Source organism: Stenella coeruleoalba (assembly GCF_951394435.1).
Source record: "Stenella coeruleoalba genome assembly, chromosome: 18".
Classification (NCBI taxonomy): domain Eukaryota; kingdom Metazoa; phylum Chordata; class Mammalia; order Artiodactyla; family Delphinidae; genus Stenella; species Stenella coeruleoalba.
Genome location: NC_137164.1, coordinates 4,177,074 through 4,198,752, shown reverse-complemented (window position 1 = coordinate 4,198,752; position 21,679 = coordinate 4,177,074). Strand labels below are relative to the sequence as shown.

The following is a 21,679-nucleotide window of genomic DNA, read 5'->3' as shown; positions in this document are numbered from 1 at the left end:
CCCCTGCATCGGCAGGCGGACTCTCAACCACTGCGCCACCAGGGAAGCCCCGCTGATACTATTTTGACTACTGTTGCTTGTAACCAGGGAATGTGAGTCCTCCAAGTTTGTACTTCTTTTTCAGAGCCGTTGGACTATTCAGGGTCTTCTGCATTTCCATGCAAATTCTTGAAGCAGCTTGTTGATTTCTATTAAAAAAAAAGCTCGCTGGGATTTTGATTAGTATTGGTATTGCACTCAATACATACATGTCAGTCAATTTGGGAAGAACTGACATAATTTTAGCTGAATATGTGAACTCCTTCTACATATAAGGTGCTTAAACCCACTCAATTTTTATAGCACTTGATAGTTTCTAAAGCCAGTTCATACACATTATCCCATTTGATCCATCACATAACCAGAGGAAAATGCTGGCCTCACTTTGCAAATGTGAAAACTGAACCTCGGGAGACTTGACTCGGGTCAGCCGGTTGGGTATGTGGTGGCGGGAGTTGACTCGGGTCAGCCGGTTGGGTGTGTGGTGGCGCCGGTTGGCCTGGCTCTTTCATTTCACGTCCACAGTATATGGGATGCTTCATCCTGTAACTATTGATCTGGTGTATCTAAAATGCTGGCATGTGGACCTGGGCAGAGAGGACCTGGCAACACAGCAAATTCAACCCCTACACTTTTGCTCCCTCTTACTTGGGTAAAGTAGTGGCTGGAGACCCAGTCACCCTGCTTCCAGACCAGCCCTGGGGAGCTGGTCCAACCATCTTGTGCATCTCAAATAGTCGGGGGGCTTTAAAAACGCAGATGCCTCAGCCTCACCTCCAAAGTTTGGATTCAGTTGTTGGGGGCAGGGCCCCAGTATTAATATTTCATAAAAACTCCAGAGGTGACCCTAATATACGGCCAGGTTTGAAAACGGCCATTCTGGTGTTTCCAGGGAAAGAAAGAGCAGGAAAGGCAGGAAAGATTTCTGAGACTTGGGCAAAGAGTGAAAGGCCTGAGGGTCAGGGGTCACCAGCATAACTGGCCCTCTGATCAGAAGGGAAGGAAGATGACAGAGCTGGACAGAAGGTCTTGCCAGATTCCTTAGCAGAACCCGGAAGAGATACTAAACACATGACAATTCCCCTCCGGGGACTGATCCCCATTCCTTTAAAAATATCCTCACCCTCAGCGAATAATAAGAAATTCAAGTCTCATAGAATCAGATAAATTCCTAACAGGAAAATTCGTCTAATTTTCTTCTCTCTCAGATAGGAAAACCAAAGTCCTCCGAGGCTACCGGCTGCGCCAGCGCTGTGCCCCCCGCCTCACCCCACCCCACCCCGGGGCTGGACTCCCCACGCACTCCTTCTGCTGCTCTGTGTAGCCTGGGCCATCCGCTCACATTTTCATGGGGAGGTGAGGCCTACTGGGGTGCGGGGCCAGTTTCTGGGCCATTCAAGCCACTGGCTTCCAAGCCTTGGTGTATCCAAATCACCAGGGAATTTAAAATACAGATTCCTGAGCGCAGCCTAGAAGCCAGATCTCTGGGGTGGAGACTAGGAATTTGATTCACATCCTTCCCTACTCTTCCTTCGCTCCCTGTGGGCCCGTTTTGTTTTGCTTGTGAACTCTGGAGGGTCTGACACTGGAGTGTTCGGTAACCCCCGGGTTTGGTGACCACCTGTGAATTTTACTTGTGGAAACATCTCTGCCCCCATGTGCAATTAGGAGTGAACAACACTAGATCTATAGCCTGATGCAACCAGGATTTTCTTCCTCATTTCCACGAGCTGAAATACAAACTGAACATAGCAATCATTTTAAGGCCACGGAAAAGCTGATGCCACGACCAGAGCTTTGGGCAACCACAGAAAGAGCAGGACCTGCCCCAGCACCCAGGCATCTGTCCTGCAGGGTGGGCGGGCACTGTCCAGACAGTGGGCATCCGGGCGCCCCCAACCCTGCAGGTTCTGGGACCACCAACCCCTGCCCAGGCACAGTGCTGGATTCCCAGCCAGCACCTGTGGGTGACCCGTCTTCAAATCCCTGCACTGCAGCTGCTCAGTGGCACCTCTCAGGTCCTCATCTGCAAAAGGGGGCGCTGGCGGCTACTTTATACAGTGCTTGGGGCAGCCCTGCCTGCTGAGCTGAGCTGTGAGGCTCGGGTCATCACAGTGTCCCTTGGTGCCTGCCCTTGAAACCACCTGGCTAAGGGCCCTGGGGTTTGCGTATCACAGAAGCAAGAAACGCCACCTCCCCACACCAGGCTCGACCGAAGTAGGTCTGACCCCAAGGATTGCCCACAGTCTGCGGGGAGAGAGGTGGGTTTACAATCCATTATAATGCAGTGACTTGGTGCTGAGCTAACAGGCGGGGAGGGTGGGGTGACCAGGGTCAGGAACAGAAGTGCTAGAAGTGTCTTCAAGCTCCACCAGGAGTTTTAAGGCAAAGACCAAGGGCCGAGGGGTCGGCATGCTGGGCAAGGGTGCCACGTGTGACACAGGACAGGGTGTGGGAGCTCAGGAGGTACGGCCGCTGGACTCAGGGAACAGCCAGTCTCCACCGGACCCAACAAAGGCTGCTGGAGAGTGGGCGGCACCAGGAGGGTGGCGTGCTCTCGTTTCCTCCGCAAAGCAGTCAGATAACTGTTCAGTGGTAACCACACGGCCCGGGGAACACTGGCTGGGAGACGGCTGGGGACGCAGAGGTGAGCGCGGGCCAAGGGCCTGTGACAGCGTAGGAGCTCTGTGACCTGTTCTTTGATTTGTGGACCTGGATCTTGCCCTGGGACCCCAAGGGTTACAGGAAAGAGTTCTCTTGACAACCGCATTAGCCCAAGGGAAGGCCATCTAGATTCCGAGCAGCTGGCAAAACCCTCTGCATCTTTGCCTGATTCTGCGCTGCCTCCTCCTCTCCCGGCCCGGATTCCAAGCGCAGAGCCTCAGCTAGGGCCACACGCTCCTTCCTCTACTCCCCTCAGAAGCCCTGTAGGGCAGCGTCTGTATCTGACCCTCCTGGAGGCCAAGGTCCAATAGCCGTCCCGGCCTCTAAGCGACGGACTCCCACCTTGGTCCTCTGGCCCACGCCTCTCCGGGGCTCTCCCTGCTCCTCAGGGGCCCTTCACTACCCCCACCCCCCCATTCCCGGCCACCCCCAGGGCCCCTCCTCCCCGCCCCCTTCTCCATCCCTCCCCAGCCCCGCCCCTCAGGCCTCAGTAGCCGCTCCCCCGACCCCACGCCGCCCTGGGGAGCCCAGGGGCCCCCTTTCCTCCAGCTCCCACTTCAGGGCGGCTGTTGAAGCCCGCGAGCACAAAGGGGAGACACAGGACGCGGGGCCCTGGCCTGGAAGTGGTGGCGCCAAACCACAGCCCTCACGCCTCTGCCCGGGCCTCGGCCGCCGGGAACCCAGCCGCCCCGCCGCCGCTGCATCCTCCGTCCTCCGCGCGCGCGGCGGCAGCATCCTTCCCGCGGCGGCGGCATCCCCCATTCTCCGCGCGCGCGGCGGCGGCATCCTTCCCGCGGCGGCAGCATCCCCCATTCTCCGCGCGTGCGGCGGCGGCATCCTTCCCGCGGCGGCGGCATCCCCCATTCTCCGCGCGCGCGGCGGCGGCATCCTTCCCGCGGCGGCGGCATCCCCCATCCTCCGCGCGCGCGGCGGTAGAATCCTTCCCGCGGCGGCGGCAGAATTCTTCCCGCGGCGGCAGCCTCCCCCATTAAACGCACGCGCGGCGGTAGAATCCTTCCCGCAGCGGCGGGCTCCGCTGAGCCGCGCCCCGCACTGTCCTCTCCATCAGGTCCCGGGCCCTCGTTGGTCCCGGGTGCAGCCTCTGTAGGTGCTTTGTTGGTGACCGTGAGAGTGTTCAGCTTTGGGAAGAGAAAGTGGAGGGTGTAACCGTGAGTCAGGACAGCCGGAGGAGCCGGGCAGGACAGCTGCTTCTTCCTCTTTCCTGTCCAGGAACCAGCCACTGCGTCCCACTGACTATACCTCCTTAACGCTTCTTTTTAATGCGGTAAAATATACGTAACATCAAAGTTACCATCTTAACCATGTTTAGGTGTACAGTTCAGTGGCATTAAGGATATTTCCTTGTTGTGTAACCATCACCCGCTCCATCTCCAGAACTCTTTCCATCTTGCAAAACTGCAACTCTGTCCCCATTAAGCATGAAGGCCCCATCTCCGCTGCTCTCCAGGCCCTGGGAACCACCATTCTACTTTCTGTCTCCAGGAATTTGACTTATAAAACAAGAAAGAAAGCAAATTGCCATAGAGCTGTTATTGACAAATAAAAGTCAGTAAGTGGTAACAGTATAATTTTTTGTGAATGAGGGAGGAGTGGCTGGATCTGGGAGCCCAGGTCTCCATGACCTTCACCTTCCCTGGGGGGCTCTGTGCTGCCTTGGAGGGGGCTCACCCCTTCACCCCAAACAGCGAGGGGCCCAGTGCTGGGGGACAGAGCGCTGGACACATCTTCTGTGCTCCCTGCGGCTGTTAGGAATCACTGGGTGATCTTATGCAAAGGCGCAGTCCGTGTTCTGAACAAGTTCTAGGCGAGGCAGACCTACTGGCCCAGGGACCACACTCTGAGCAAGGCCTCTCTCCACCTGGGTGAACCTTGCCACCCAGGCCAGGCAGGACCTCTTTGAGGTTCAAAAAGGCCAGGCCCGATTCCTTTTTTACTTTTTATTAAATCACCTGATATATTTTTTAAAATGAAAAATGCCAAAGCAGTTACAAAAATATTGGCGTATTTTAACAGTTCACAGTTTAACAAATCAACAGATTTGTCACGCCTGCACAGATACAATGCATATAATTGTGCCTGTCACAAAATAATTACTGCGCTAAAAAAAACAGATTAATTCCTAGGGCCCGGTGGGTGTGAGGAGTGGGGATGGGATGCAATTTTAAGGTTGTGGGATGAGCAGCTTCCACTCTTGTCAGTTTTCTCTGGGTCTGCGTGTGTAACTTCATTGGGAAATAGTGTTGAAGGGTCTGCACTGGAGGCTCCTCAGGGACCAGGGGGCCCAGCGGTCCTGCAGGCTCCCAGGCACACACCTGGTGAGCGAGGCTCAGAGACCAGACGCCTGGCCTTTCCAGCGGGGCTGCGGTTGTCCTGGTCCCGGTTTGGGGACCCTCTCTTTCCAAAAGATTGTCACAAGCCACGTCTACTTCCTCCAGAAAGTCCCGACGCTCTTTCATCCGCAGAGGTGTGGGCTGACTCTGGCCTCAGCTGGACATTGCAGGCCATGTCACAGCAAGTGGTAGAGATTCACTTGGAAACCTCCGGGAGGGGGCCTGGGGGCCATGCGGCAGGCACTCTCCAGGGGCTGGGCGGCGTCTGGCGCACATCTGGAGGATGATTTCAGAAGCTGAATCCAGCTGCTCTAAGGCTTCCCAGCCCCTCCGTGGGCCTGTTTCTCAAGCCCCTGGTGTTTACAAATGGAATGGCTTTGTGTTATAAAATTTCTCATTTTAGGAACGGATTAGGACAACATTTCTGTGAATAAGAAGCTAGTTTAGCACATGCAAAATATTACTCGACTCGCAACACAGACCACCTTCCCCTCACCCACCCAACAAACACACACACTTATTCTCCTTCATCCTTGGAATCTAACACGATGTCCGGCTGGCCCCAAGGAATGAATGAAGTTTTAAGGGCAGCCCGAGGAGACTCTAACATCACAGCCGCTGTCTGTCTTCAGTCTTCACCTTGCCGACTCTGCTGGGACAGGGCCCTCCTAAACCCACAGAGGGGTGCAGGCATGTCAGGACCATGGGCCAGTGTCATCTCGCCTGGTCAAGACTCCATCAGGGTGCCTGTCCTCATCCTGTTCGCTGGCTGTCCTTGTCACTTAAGCAAACCTGAGCCACAGCACTAGGGAAATCAGTCCTCTGTGGGTGCTGGAGCCCAAGGTGCTCCCCCCACAAGAGCTGGGCTTGCTGTGAAGACCTTCATTCACCCACATCTGTAGGTCTGTCTTCTCCAGGTCACACGCACCATGGGCACTGCCGGCTCATGACTGCCTGCTCACCCCCCTCTCTCCAGCCAGGACAATTAGAGCTACCCGGAGCGTCCCCATTTGGAAGTGTCCGGAATCCTTCCCTGCCTGCCCATCCAATTTCCCAGGCAGGGCTGAGCAGACTCCTTAGTAAATGGGTTAGCATAATACCAAACTCTTTCAGCATTCAAACCCATTTTCTCCCAAGCCACAGCTCACCTGGCTGTGTGATTACCCTTTAGACTGCTGCTTTCTCCCATCCTCGGGGCTGGGAAACAAATCAAGTGCTTCCTGGTGGACTGAGAAGGTGGGTTCTGTGTAAGGATAAGAGCACCATTTAGACATAATCAAGGATCCAGAAGAGACTTCGGCTTGGACAAAGATAGACCATTTCTAAACCTGTCACTGCTGTCTGAACGTGGTGGACTCTTCCCACAAGGCTGCGACTGTGCAGCTTGCAAAGAAATCAATCAGCCTGCAAGTGCGTGTAAAAGGGCTTTCTGCCCAGACAGCATGCTTGTGGTGCGCCACCAAGAAATGAATGTTACCTCTTTCTCCATGTAGAGCCGGACAGTTTCATAAACTCTTAGGGGCATGAAATAAACACAGAAGTTAAAACAGGAAAAAAAATATATTCACGAGAACAAAAGCATGTGAACACATTTTGAATCATCTATTGGTGTCGTTTGATTTCCAATTGGTATATGATAAATATTTGCTAACATTTCATTAATGAATATGTTCCTGCGGAAAAGAAGCACCTCTGTAAATAATTAGTAAGTGGAAGACGCAGCAGTAATGAAGGACCGCAGACCCAGCTTGCCCAGTGTATATCAGTAAGAGTACTTTCTATTACAAAGAGCCAAACACCAACTTAACATGGCTTCACGAGTAAGGCTAGGGCTTCCCTGGTGGCGCAGTGGTTGAGAGTCCGCCTGCCGATGCAGGGGATACAGGTTTGTGCCCTGGTCCGGGAAGATCCCACATGCCGCGGAGAGGCTGGGCCCGTGAGCCATGGCCGCTGAGCCTGCACGTCCACAGCCTGTGCTCCGCAGCGGGAGAGGCCACAACAGTGAGAGGCCCGCGTACCGCAAAAAAAAAAAAAAAAAACGAGTAAGGCTATTTGTTATGGAATTTGCAAGTCCAGCGAGGGGACAGCCTTCCAGCCCCCCGGCTTCTTGTGGTCTCTGCTCTGCCATCCTCGGGGTCAGCTTTGTCCCAAGACTGCTGCCCCCCTCTCCACTGACTTAATGGAACAATATTACATCACTGATTCACTGTGGAGGTAAAGATGCCAGCTCCAGAGGCAGCTGGGCCTCAGTGGAACCCTGGCTCTGCCGGAGCTGTGCATCCTGGGTAAAATGTGAACCTCCTAAGCACCAGCTTCCTCATCTGGAAAATGGGCATAATAATAGGGCCTGTGGCCTAGGATGGCTGTGAGCATTAAATGAGATGGTGAGATGGTGGCTGACATGAACAAGGCACTTACAAATGTCAGCGCCCACTGTGTCTTTACGGAACGGAACGTATTCAATGCTCACAGAGCGTGGGGCGTCGTGCTGGCTTACGGAGACAAGAGCCAGGGAGAACACAGGGGAGGAAGTAGGTGCCCTACCCTTGATACCCTCACCCCCAAGACAGGAGCAGGAGTGGGGACCTGACGGCACCTGGTGAACAGTGGACAGAGAAGCAGGGAAGCAGGGGGGAAGGCGACACTGGCCTCCAGGGCTGCTTTCAGGCTTTTGGGCTCCTTTATGTTCGGCATAGACAAACCAAATACAGCCAGACCTCAGAGATAGCACGGGTTCTGCTCCAAACCACCAAGAAAGGGAAGATCACAAGAGAGCAAATCACATGAATGTGGGGTTTCTCAGTGCATGTGAGTTAATGTGTACACCATACTGCGGTCTATGAAGTGTGCAGTCAAATAGCATTATGTCTAAAGAAATGGACATGCCTTAATTAAAAATAATTTACTGCTGAAAGATGCTTACCAGCGTCTGAGCCTTCAGTGAGTCACAGTGTTAACACAAAGATTCCTGATCACAGACCACCATAATCAGACGTAACAGTAACGAAAAAGTTTGAAATATTGTGAGAATTGCCAAAATGTGACCCAGAGACAGGAAGACAGGAGCAAATGCTGTTGGAAAAACGGCTCTGACAGACCTGACCAACACGAGGTCGCCACAGACCTTCAGTTTGTAAAAAACGTAGTATCTGCGAAACACATTAAAGCAAAGTGCAATAAAACAAGGTCCGCCTGTACTGGTATCGTGAAATTAGAAAAGCAAAGCCCTCCCACACTGTTGCTGGGAATGTAAATGGAGCCAAATGTAAATGCAGCCACTATGGAGAACAGTATGCAGTTTCCTCAAAAAACCAAAAACAGAATCACCATATGATCCAGCAATCCCACTCCTGGGCATACACCCGGAAAAGATGAACACTCTAATTTGAAAACACACATGCACCCCAATGTTCACAGCAGCACTATTTACAACAGCCAAGAGGTGGAAGCAACCTAAATGTCCATTGACAGAGGAATGGGTGAAGAAGATGTAGTATATGTGTGTGTGTGTGTACACGCGCGCACACACACACACACACACACACACACACACACACACACACACACAGTGGAATATTGTTCAGCCTAAAAAATAGAGTGAAATATGCCATTTGCAGCAACATGGATGGAGCTAGAGATGATCCTACTAAGCAAAGTAGGTCAGACTGAGAAAGACCAATATCATATGATATCACTTATTTGTGGACTCTAAAAAAATGATAAAACAAACGTATTTACAAAACTGAAACTGACTCACAGACATAGAACACAATCTTATGGTTACCAAAGAGGAAAGGAGTGCAGGGGAGGGATAAATTAGGAGTTTGGGATTAACACACACACACTACTATATTATAAAATAGATAAACAACAAGAGCCTACGGCAGAGCACAGGGAACTATGCTCAATATCTGTAATAACTTAAAATGGGAAAGAACTTGACAAAGAATATATATATACATATGCATAACTGAATTACTTTGCTGTATACCCGAAACTAACACAACATTGTAAATCCATTATACTTTAATTAAAAAAAATAAGATAAATTTTTGTTTTTAAAAAGCAAGAAAGAATTTTCTTGACTCAAAGGGACCAGAATACCCTTTTTTTTTTTATCCCAACACAAAGGAACACAACATTTTCTAGGATTGGAGACAAAAGCAACCACACCCTGCTCAAGCCCAGAGAACCTGTGTGGTGCAGAGCCACGCGAGGTAACAGGAGCAGGGGAATTATGTCCCTGGTTATTTATTCTGGACGATGTTAGGCAAGTACTTAACTGTGCTTGGAAATGTTCCATGCTTTTAGTAGATAACGAAAATCAAAATTTTTGATATTTAAGCAACTTCCCCCAGGAAGAGAAAAAGCAATGAAAATCTATTTTAAATAACCATAGAAGTGAAGACATTTGACCTTGCATCTACTGCTCCCTTCTCCCTGCTGCCCGATGCCCCCCATCCTGAGTTCTGCTCAGTGGGGTGTGTGAGGGGGGAAACGTCGACTAGAAACTGTAGCTGTAAACATCATCTTTGTAGATGAACTAGTTAAACTGACGTTTAACCATCAAATGCCCCCTCTCTGCCTGCCGCTGTGCCGGGTGCCACCCCTGGGTGCCAGAGTCCTCGGGGAAGCACATCAGGCTGGGTACTGCTCCTGTGAAGCTCGCAGAGGGTGGGTGGTCCACGCAGACAGAGGATGCTGTGAGCTCAGGAGATTCCTGCCCCAGACCCTCTGGGAGGCTCAGCTCGCCCATGCACACGGGTACTGGGACTCTGTCGAGACGCCAGCCACAGCTTGGGATTCACGAGCGGCCCTGGAGTCCTCCTGTTTGGACCTGTTACTCTCCACGCTCCCTGTTTCATGCAGGAAAACCCGAGCCCCAGAGCAGCAGACTGATTTGCCCCAGTGCTTCCCCAAGAGACCAGCACAGGTCGGAACACAGTTCCACATTTCTTCCTCCAGAACTTGCCATTCCCTTGGGCAAGGAGCAGACGGCCCATTTTCAGTCTCACTCTGGACCACAGGTCATCATTCAGTATAAACTACTGTGAAAGAAATCAAGTTGTAAAGCAAAGACCGCCGGGCATCTTTTCAAGTTGGCTTGATAGTTACAGGATGAGAGAGGATGCTGTGAATGCACTGGCCCCGGGCGCACTTGCCCTTAAGAATGGAAACACCAGAGCACCGAGGAAGTGCCATTTGTTAAATTATAGTTTAAAAAATTCTTTCTTTAAGAATGTGAAATCGATCGCATAAAATGAGTCACCGGTGTGGGAGCGGGTGACAGGGCTGGTAGGGCTCTGGTTAATGTCAGTTGTCTGGCTGGTAGGGGAAGAACTGTGCTGGAAAGGAAAGCAGAGATGCTCTTTAGGGATAGGAATGTGTTGGAAGAAATGCCTTTTAAGCCAGGGCATGAAGAAGTTTCTGGCCCAAGCACTCAGCTCCCCCTACCACCTTGCATCAGAGCCTCCAAGGTGGGGAGCTCTCGAATTTTCCTCAGAACTAGCAGTGTCATCTGCCAGCAAGATCAGCAGCTGCTTTTCTAAGTAAAAAGGAGGAGGAGGAGGAGAAGAAGAAAGCAAGCAAGCCAGAGAAAATCACTGCATTAAAGAAGGCAGTGAATATTTTCACTGTGTGGAAAGGATATTTCCAGCACATCTGGGCAAGAACTTAAACCCTCCAAGTGGTTAATCTAAGATTCTCATGCTTCCCAGGGATGTTTTATTGTGTTACTTCCAAGTTTTATCACTTTACTTCCAATTTGTATCCTTGGGGATGGAACAAAAATGATTTTCTGAATCACAGGAAATGATTCAAGCTGGGTACAATTTGATATTAACCGAGGGTACTCAGGAACCACAGATGAACTTAGCAGTTTTTCATAGATTCTAAAATGGGATTCAAAGTGGCAAACATTATTTTTTCCTCCTAATTCAATAAAGTGACAGAACGAGTTAAGTTATTAAAGATCTGACACCCCACCAGGATTCCGCAGTACTGGGGTAAACTCAATTACTCTTTCTAAATAATATAGCAGGGGAAAATGAAAGCATTATTGTGACCATGCCCAAGAATAAATGAAGAAAACATGTTTAGTTTTATGAAGAAACTCAGTCCTCAAGACTTATGTTTTTGTAAAACAAACAAAGAAGAAACAGTCAATTGGATTAAAGAGATTCTTTAATCCTGGATTTCCTCCTAGATCCTACCGACTTGCTATTTAAATTGCCTCGCAAGCATGTGTGGCTTAGGAAATACCTACCTACACTTTGTGCAGTCAGGATGGTGGTGAGAAAGATGACATTTCCCTTTGAAAACTGTCCGTGTGCCGAAAGGCTCAGGGAAAATAAAGCTGAAAATATGAAAAGAAAAGTGAGCACGCTCACCCAGTCCAGACATCGTGCTTGAATTAGTAATACGGGTTCTGGTGGCATATTCAGAAAATTGGTGCACTGAGTTTTCTAATATTTTATCCTCTGAATTAACTTCCACCTTCCAGCAAGGGAAAATGCCTGGAAATATATTTAAGAGTGCTTATGGTATTACATACTTAGGAAGAAAATGATGAAGGACATTACTGCTCATGCCTAAATATAAAGTGAGGTCGTCTCTCAATATTATCACTCAAAATAGAAGGAATCATCTGATAAGCAATATCTTAGAAAGATTAATTGAGGTAGGCATTGGTCTAAAATAGGATCGTTGGATTTGACAAAGAAAAATCTGTAGCTGGGCATTCTGTATGCCCAGTTAAATCTGAACTTCAGATACACAACATTTTTTTTTTTAGTATAAGTATGTTCCAAACAATATGTGGGGCATTCTTACGCCAAAATGTATTTATTGGTTACCTGAAATTCAAGTTTAAGTGGACACCCTATATTTTATCTTGCAAGCTGAGTCTAAAATGACCTTAAAACACTAGTTTTGGATGATTATAGAGGTCATTTGATGGAATGGATTTTGAAAAACAGAGACAAAAAAATTGAACAGGTTTAGTATTTAGTAATTATTCTTGGGGCTGTGACACTCGATTACAATTGTTTATATTGTTAACAATGCTTATAAAAATCACTTACAGCGCACTCCCCGCCGGCCGCAGCCTGACACGCCGCGCGGCCCCCCAGTCTCCCCGGCCGCCTCCCCCAGGCATGGCCCAGGGCCTCGCCTCACTATGGCAGCAGCACGGCACAGCACCCTTGACTTCATGCTCGGCACCAAAGCTGATGGTGAGACCATTCTGAAAGGCCTCCAGTCCATTTTCCAGGAGCAGGGGATGATGGAGTCGGTGCACACCTGGCAGGACCATGGCTATTTAGCGACCTACGTAAACAAAAACGGCAGCTTTGCCAATTTGAGAATTTACCCGCATGGATTGGTGTTGCTGGACCTTCAGAGTTACGACGGTGATGCACAAGGCAAAGAAGTTGACAGTCTTTTGAACAAAGTAGAAGAAAGAATGAAAGAATTGAGTCAGGACAGTACTGAGCGGGTGAAGCGATTACCACCCATAGTTCGAGGAGGGGCCATTGACAGATACTGGCCCACTGCAGATGGCCGCCTGGTTGAGTACGACATAGATGAAGTGGTGTATGATGAAGACTCACCTTACCAGAACATTAAAATTTTACACTCAAAACAATTTGGAAATATTCTCATCCTCAGTGGGGATGTTAATTTGGCGGAAAGTGATCTGGCGTATACCCGGGCCATCATGGGCAGCGGCAAAGAAGATTACACTGGCAAAGATGTACTGATTCTAGGAGGCGGAGATGGGGGCATATTATGTGAAATAGTCAAACTGAAACCAAAGATGGTCACTATGGTAGAGATTGACCAAATGGTGATTGACGGATGTAAGAAATACATGCGAAAAACATGTGGTGATGTCCTAGACAATCTTAAAGGAGACTGCTATCAGGTTCTAATAGAAGACTGTATTCCAGTACTGAAGAGGTACGCCAAAGAAGGGAGAGAGTTTGATTATGTGATTAATGATTTGACAGCTGTTCCAATCTCCACATCTCCGGAAGAAGATTCCACATGGGAGTTTCTCAGACTGATTCTTGACCTCTCAATGAAAGTATTGAAACAGGATGGGAAATATTTTACACAGGGAAACTGTGTCAATTTGACTGAAGCCCTGTCACTCTATGAAGAACAGCTGGGGCACCTGTATTGTCCTGTGGAATTCTCGAAGGAGATCGTCTGTGTCCCTTCATACTTGGAATTGTGGGTATTTTACACTGTTTGGAAGAAAGCTAAACCTTGAAAATCAATTTCCCCTAATCATGTGTGCTGCAAATAGCCTTCCTGACCTTCATATGCTGTACATGACATCGAAAGGAGTCAGGCAATTAGTTGTGAATTCCTTCAAGTTTCCTTTTTTTAATTATTTTTTAATTTAAAAATCAAATGGAAAGTGTATATTTTGGTGAGCTAGGGTGTTATTTTTTTGAAGGATGATTAGACAGCACAGTGAAGGCTGCTAAATGCACTGAACCTCTAGAATGTGATTTTTGTTTTTGTTTTTGTTTTTCTGTGTGGGCTTCTTTTGTTTCTGTTTTGGTAGACTTCGAATTTGATTGTTTGGAAGAATGAACATCATTGTTTTCTTCTGGAGGGAAGCTCTTGACGGGAGTTTCTTTTCCCCCCAAATTGATATAGGTATTAAAATTTGGTGCTTATAAGGAAAGACTTTAAAAAATGAATAGCAATGCTTTCGATTAAAATTACAAATGAGAAAAAAAAAAAAAAAAATCACTTACAAAAGCCACAAAGTAAGTGTTTTACATGTGGTGATCACTAAGTGAAAACAAACAGAAAAAAGACAAGCACAGAAAGGCAAGTCATTTCCTTGTGGCCTGCGTAAAATTTCCAGAGAGAGCAACATATACTGAAAGTCAAAAAGGGCCGCGCTTCATACAACTTTGATGATATAAAATGATGTTTTAGGAAACTCAAAAAGAGATAATAGCAAGGACAAAATTACTAAAGCCAGAGACGCATATAAGTGATCGAATAAAATTATTTCATGTTAAGTGAGAGCAGGAAAAAGCAATATTCTAAAATCATGTTAGTTTATCTAATGTGTAATTTTACATACTTATAACTGAAAGCAGATATTTAAGCATTTCATCTCCGTCTCTTAAAGGATACCTATATCAATGTCTAAATCGCTATCATCCATCTGTATATCATCTATCCATCAAGCTTTTCCTTTTTTAATCTTCTCATTGGGAAACTAGAGGATCCCATTATATACCAGACTGCCTTATGTTTGGTCACGTATGACACAGAGTACACAGATTTTAGGAAAACGTACGGACCGTCTTATCAAGCTCAAACTCACTTATATCCTGATGCTAATAAAACTTGTGAATCTGCCTAATGTTTGACCCACCTAACAAACTGTTTCCGGATGTGACCCCTGCTTCCAGCCAAGATGGAGTAATGGGACCAGGTGTACCCTCCCCCCTTAAACAATTCAAAAATTGGACAAAATATATTTCAAAACTGGTTTTCAGACATCAGACAATGGACAGCACAAGTACTGTTTCCCCAAGAAACAAAGTGAGTCTTACTGTGGCATGAGCTTACTGCTTGAAAGCAGTTCCCAGTACAGGAAAGAAGAATCTGAATAAGTCCAGTGTGCTTGGTGTTTTGAGCAGATGGAAGTTGCACTGCACGGAAGCTAAGGTGGCTGGAATTTAAGGGCAATGTTTTGGAGAGCGAGAGCTGCACGGAGAGCGAGCTTTGGGGATCTGCAAAAGGGTCCCCTCAAGTCAAAGTGATGCATGAGAGGCCTCTACCAGAGGCTGAGAACCACTTCCTGGAGTTCACACAGGGCTGAGAATAGTCTGTGTCCTACCAGTCAGAGTGGTAGCTGGGGCTTCTGGCAGAATTCTCAGAAGGACATTTCTTTAGCAGCGGGGACTAATTAGCCCTAGACTTAAAGGCAGTTCTAGACTTGATATATAAGCTTAGAAACAAGTATCAAAAGGATCCAGTTCATTTAACAGCGTGCCAAAACAAAATTCAACACTAACCAACAAAGCAAAACTCAAAACATCCAGCGTCCAATTAAAAAAATTACTAGGTTGAGAAATTAAGGAGATGATCCCTTAACAATGCATCAATAAGAATAAAATACCTAGGGATAAAGTTAACCAAGAAGTGAAAGATCTGTACACTGAAAACTATATGATTTGATGAAGGATAGTGAGACACAAATAAACGGAAAGACACTTTGATCATTTTTGGGAAAGAGTTAATATTGTTAAAATGTCCATACTACCTAAGTAATCTACAGATTCAATGCAATCCCTATCAAAATACCAAAGGCATTTTTCACAGAAACAGAAAAAATAATCCTAAAATTTGTATGGAACTGTGGAAGACCCAATTGCCAAAGCAATCTTGAGATGGAAGAGCAAAGCTAAAGATATCACACATCCTGATTTCAAAATATATTACAAAGCTATAGCAATCACAACGATATGGTACGGGCATGAAAAAAAGACATATAGATCAATGGAACAGAATAGAGAACCCAGAAATAAACCTGTGCATATACGGTCAACTTATTTACCACATGGGAGCCAAGAATATAGAACAAATGGGGAAAGGACAGTCTCCTCAATAAATGGTGTCAGGAAAACTGGACAGCCACAAGCATAAGAATGAAACTGGACCCCAATCTTATACCATGCACAAAAATCAACTCAAAATGGATTAAAGACTTAAATTTAAGACCTGAAATCATAAAACTCCTAGAAGAAAACAGAGAGGGTAAGTTCCCTGACATTGGTCGTGGCAATGATTTTTTGGATTTGACACTAACCAAAAGAAAAGGTAACAAAAGTAAAATAAAAGTGGAAGTATCAGGTTGGCCAAAAAGTTCATTTGGGTTTCTCCATAAGATTTTGGCCAACCCAATACACCACGCTAAGAAGCTTCTGCACAGCGAAGAAAGCCATTAATAAAATGAAAAAGCAACCTACAGAATAGGAGAAAATATTTGCAAATCGTATCTCTGGAAAGGGTTTTATGTTCAAAATATTTAAAGAACTCACACAACTCAATAGCAAAAAACCAAAGAATCCAACTTTAAAATGGAGAGAAGAACTGAGACATTTTTCTAAAGATGGCATACAAATGGCCAACAGGTATATTAAACGGTGCTCAACATCACTGCTCATCAGGAACATGCAAATCAGTGAGATATCACCTCACACCTGTTAGAACGGCTATTATCAAAAAGACAAGAGATAGCAAGTGTTGGTGAGGGTGTGGAGAAAGGGAGTCCCTGTGCACCTGCTGGTGGGAGTGTAGTGGGTTGGCCAAAAAGTTTGTTTGGGTTTTTCTGTTACATTATCTTATGGAAAAACCTGAACTTTCTGGCCAGCCCAATAATTGGTACGGCCACTATGGAAAACAGTATGGAGGTTCCTCAAAAAATTAAAAATACAACTACTGTTGTATTCCCACTTCTGGGTATCTATTTAAAGGAAATGAAATCAGTATCTCAAAGAGACAGTTGCATCCTCGTGTTTATTGCAGCATTGTTCACAATAGCCAAGGTATGGAAACAACCGAAGTGTCCATCAATGAATGAATGGATAAAGAAGATGAGTGTGTGTATATATGTAAAAATACACATACACACACATCTTCTTTGTATACACACACACACATATTGTTCCCATACTGTTCAAGGGCCCCAACTTCTTCATAATCCAATCCAATGACCCACCTGTAGCTCATCCCAAACCACCACAGGGAAAATCTTAGTAAATTGATACTACTGCGAAGCATAGCCTAGCACGACCTACTTGACCAACAATGGCTTCCTCACCGCTGACATCTTTTGAACACACTTTTTTAGCCTGGATTCCATGCTACCCCAGTGCAGAAGCCAAGACAAAGCATTGCGCGCAGTTGATTTACGTGTGAATGTGATCTCAGGGAGCAGTAGTGTCAGGTGAGGGAGAGAACAAGGAAGGAAAACCAATTCAAGGATGCATTATTCGGTTGGCTGCCACCGTGGGTGACTGGGGCTCAGTTCTGTCAAGACCTTCTAAAGTGCCTTACGAAATGCCTCTCCAAACTGTTCTGCTTTGGGAGATCAAAGGAGGAAGCATCTATATATTGATTCTTTTTTGTTTTAATTTTTTTAACTCTTTATTTTATTTTTCAATTTAATTTTATAAATTACTTAATTTATTTTTGGCTGCGTTGGGTCTTCGTTGCTGCACGCGGGCTTTCTCTAGCTGCGGCAAGCGGGGGCTACTCTTCGTTGCGGTGCACGGGCTTCTCATTGCGGTGGCTTCTCTTGTTGGGGAGCACAGGCTCTAGGCACGTAGGCTTCAGTAGTTGTGGCACGTGGGCTCAGTAGTTGTGGCTCACGGGCTCTAGAGCACAGGCTCAGTAGTTATGGCGCACGGCCTTAGTTGCTCCGTGGCATGTGGGATCTTCCCGGACCAGGGCTCGAACCCGTGTCCACTGCATTGGCAGGCGGATTCTTAACCACTGCGCCACCAGGGAAGTCCACCATTGATTCTTTTAATCCATTGGTCAAGGGTAACACCCTGGGCATCAGTTGCCCCTCGTATCCTGAGTTCAGAGTGGGTCCTACGAGCATTCTGCACGGATGAGGCATCAGAGAAGCTCCACTGCCGCGGGCCCCGGCAAAGCACCTGCCCGAACATGGCTGCAGCCCATGTGGACACAGTCACTGTAATAGCAGCTGGAGGAAGAAGGGGCCCGGAGCAGTCTGACGTGCACGGGAGTCCTGCGTAACTTGGCACAGTGAAAGCCTCTGACGACATCAGAGAAAAATTGTAGTTGTCTGTTTTTGCCTATGTAGAGCATATTTTCCGCCAGTGCAGAAATTCAACTGGAAAAGCAATTACCGCATATTAATCAAGCAGATTTTAGGGCCTACTGAACCCAGAGGCAGGTTTTAAAATCCCTTATATTGTTGAGTATGCTTTCAACAGACATTATCAGTAACTAGTAAAATACAAATTCTTTTTGCACTTTGTAATTTAAATGGGAAAGCACACCAAGAAATGACCTCATCTGAAAATAAAACAGCCCTCGCTGGCAGCCCACAAGCTTATTTATTTCATCTCTGGCTCCTGCTGCCCAGGACATGTTCTGTGCTCTGGACAGATGCACACTTCACCCTGTATGACATTCCTAGGCTTATTCCTTTCTCTGAGTCCTGGAAGCTGAGGTAAAGCAAATCTGACTTGGTCACATAGCTGAATAAGTTTGAGCAGGGCACGGTCTCTCAGAACTCCATTATTCTCATTTGCAGAATGGGGGAAAATACTACCTAACTCACAAAGCTTTCGTGAGGAGTAATTCTATGTGTAAAAGGCTTCACGTAGTGCCTGTCACGTGGTAGGCATTCGCTGTAACTTTAGGGTCCAGGCGACATAATAAAGCTAATTATGCAACTTTGAAGCGTGATGCATAGTTTGCTCTACGCAATGCCTTCTGGCGTTTCTGTGACAGTGAAAACATCATTGTTACGATTACAATTCTTATTATTGACAGGGGCTTGGAAAAGGTGAATGACTTGACCAAGGCTGACATTAAGTAAGCGGCAGGGCCAAGACCTAGGTCTTCTGACCCCAAGCCCCGTGTTCTTCAGATGCTCCACACCAATCCTCCCCACCCCAAACCCTTCCCACGGTGCCGCTTCCTCTCAAGACGGGAGAGTCATGGTTCCAGCCCTTTGCTTAGTGCTTGATCCCGTCATGGCGTCCACTATTGTGTTTCCTGTGTGTATCCTGACTCCTCAATTAACTGTAAATGTAGTTCCTTGAGTGTTTGAGGACGGCGATTGAGGTTTGTTTCAGTTCTGTTTGGCTACAAGTCCTAACGGACTATCAAACACTTACCAAATGCTCAGTAAATATCTAGTGAATTCAACTCTCTTGCTCGCTCAAAGAACATTCAGGTTATGAGCAAATTCATACATGAGATGAAGATTGTATTAATTGTTTAGTAACACTTTAGAAAAGCAGGAGCCCCAAACCCTTGCAGAATTAAAACAGAAAAATCTTAATGAAGACTACTGAATTCAGGGGGACCTTTGAATATTCCAGCCTTGGGATTATCAATGCGCTAGCTCTCCGTTTCGCTCATTGAAACACTCTAAGCTGATTCGGGAGAGGCTAGGAAACGTCTGGTCATGAAATGACTCCAAGTTTAACTTACCTGCTAGAACTAGGTCATACTGTAAGTCTTAAGAAAAAAGTCGGATTTCCATTCGGAGAAAACACTAATAATAGCTAACACTTATGCACGCTTAAAAGCTAGGCATGTGCTAAAGCTTTACAAATACTAAATTTTAAATCAAGTTTAATGCGCAATTTACATACAAATCACCAATTTAAAGTGTACAGTTTGATGAGTTTTGAAAAACGCATATATGCGCACGTGTAACCACCACTACAATCAAGATTCTACCAAACTTTCATTTTTATTGCTGAATAATTTATTTCACTGCATGGATATCTCACAATTTATCTATTCATCTGTTAATAGACATCCATTTGCGGGCTATAATATAAAGGTATTTTGAACATGCATGTACAGACTATTGTGTGGACATGCTTTCCTTTCCACTGGGTAAATACCCTAGAGTGTGATTGCAGGGTCATATGGTAAGTATACGTTTAAGTTTATAAGGAACCATCCAATTGTTTCCCAAAACGGCTGTTTTTTATATTCCCACCAATAACGTACGAGCATTCCAGTTGCCAACACTGGATTTTGTAGGCTTTTTTTTTCCTATTTGTTTTTTATTAAGGCTGAGTTTAAAGCCACTAAGACTCACCTACACAGTTCTGAGGATTTCTGCATTCACTTGCGCAGCAAAAATCAAGATACAGAACGGCTGCATCACTCAGAGAAATTCCCACACGTCCTTTTGCAGTCAATCCCTATCTCACTCTTGCACCCCGGCAGCCACTGCTCTGTTTTCCGACCTCATGGTTTTGCCTTTTCCAGAATGTCATATAGGTGGAATCGTGAGTATCAAATCAACACACTGTACACTTTAAACTTACATAGTGTCGTATGTCAATAATATTTCCATTTTAAAAACAAAACCAAAAACCTGCCTTTGTGGAGTTTACCTTCTGGGGCGGGGCGAGGAAAAACAAGAGGCAAGTGTACGTTAGTGATGGTCAGTGCCATGTAGAAAATAAAGCCGGGCCAAGGGGGCAGGATGCTGGCTGGTGTGGGGAGACGAGGACAGACTGCAGTCTTATACACAGTGCAAGGCAGGAGCCTCTAATAAGATAAGATCTGAGCAGACCTGAAAGAGGTGAGGGAGGAAGCTGAGAAGCTGGGGAGGGACAGATGCGGATGGAATAGGAAGTGCAGAAGTCTCGAGACCACAAGCGCATGGCAGGTTCCAGGAACAGCGAGGACAGCGCTGGAGCTGGAGCAAGCAGGTGACGGGGTGGGAAAGACACGGCAGGACACGCAGAGCCTTGTTGGGCACAGTAAGGGGTCTGGCTGCCACGGATGGGGGTGAGAGGGGGAACGGCAGGAGGACCGCCCAGGCTGCTGTGACGAAGAAGACAGGTGCGGGGAAGGGGGAGGAGACAGCAGCTGGGAGCCACTGAAGGAAGAGCCGGGTGTGGGGTGGAGGGGGTCGTGGGCGTGCGCGTGTATGGAGCCAAGGTCTCCCTGTGGCTCGGACAACTGGGAAGGCGGTAAGTCTGTAGGACGGCAGGCTGGGCGGTCGAGGCAGGAGGCAAGTTTGGGTACATTCAGTCTAGAGAGAATCTGAGTCATGGGTCAGATGTGCCAGACAGGTCTGGGCTGGGAATCTGGGACTCGGCAGCCAGGGAGCAAGTGTGAAGAGGAGAGGCCTGGGATGGAACAGGGAAGGGACAGAAAGCAGTCAGGTGTGGATGAGAGGCGCTTCGTGGAGAAGCAGAGCCAGGGAGCAGGCTAGAGAACCACAGCAGGTGTGGGTGTCTGTCGTCTGTCACAGACGCAGTTAAATATATGAGTCTGCAGCTCAGGGAGGAAAGAGGCTGGACTTGTGAATTTGATGGTCACCAGCAAGACTGGGCAGGGCTGCTCAGCGAATGGGGGTTGATAAAGGAATAAAGAAATCTGAGGACCGTGCCCGAGACGTTTCCAACACTTCAAGTGGAACTTGTTATTGTGGGTTTTGCTTTTTGAAATTCACGCAGGAGAAGATGGCTGTCAACAGAGCAGCCCTCTCTCCGAGCCACTTAACTGCTACTGTTTGCTCAAGCTTTAAACCAGCCTGGGAGCGTTCCTCATGCGTGTCCCTCAACTACTGCATCAGAACCAACTGGGGACCCTGTTGAAATCGAGGATTCCATGTTCCACCCCAACCCTACCAAAACCACCTCGGGGGCCAGACCCCGAGAAGACAGAAAACTCCAGATGACTCTCATACACACTACGTTTAAAAGCACTTCATTAAAGGCAGGGAGAAAAAAGCAGAAGACAATCAGAGCGGAAGGGAAATACAGGTAAGACTGACGGCGGTGACACAGCGGGGGAACTCTGTAGCCAGATCTGGGCATCGTGTGCAGAACTGGGGTGGGAAGACTCAA

The 21,679-nt window shown here is 47.1% G+C and overlaps 2 protein-coding genes across 2 annotated transcripts in view; one reads left to right on the top strand and one right to left on the bottom strand.

Annotated features, from left to right (window-relative positions):
• Window positions 1-21,679, bottom strand: part of CDK8 (cyclin dependent kinase 8) — a 152,075-nt gene that overhangs the window by 24,318 nt on the left and 106,078 nt on the right. The window lies entirely within an intron of this gene.
• On the top strand, window positions 12,144-13,824 carry LOC307176756 (spermine synthase). The gene has a single exon (XM_079903161.1). The coding sequence runs from the start codon at window positions 12,232-12,234 to the stop codon at window positions 13,327-13,329; it is 1,098 nt and encodes a 365-aa protein (XP_079759287.1). The 5' UTR covers window positions 12,144-12,231; the 3' UTR covers window positions 13,330-13,824.

What these genes read in the sequence shown, in the direction of transcription:
- LOC307176756 (XM_079903161.1), top strand. Translation starts at nt 12,232, where the DNA reads ATGGCAGCAGCACGGCACAGCACCCTTGACTTCATGCTCGGCACCAAA.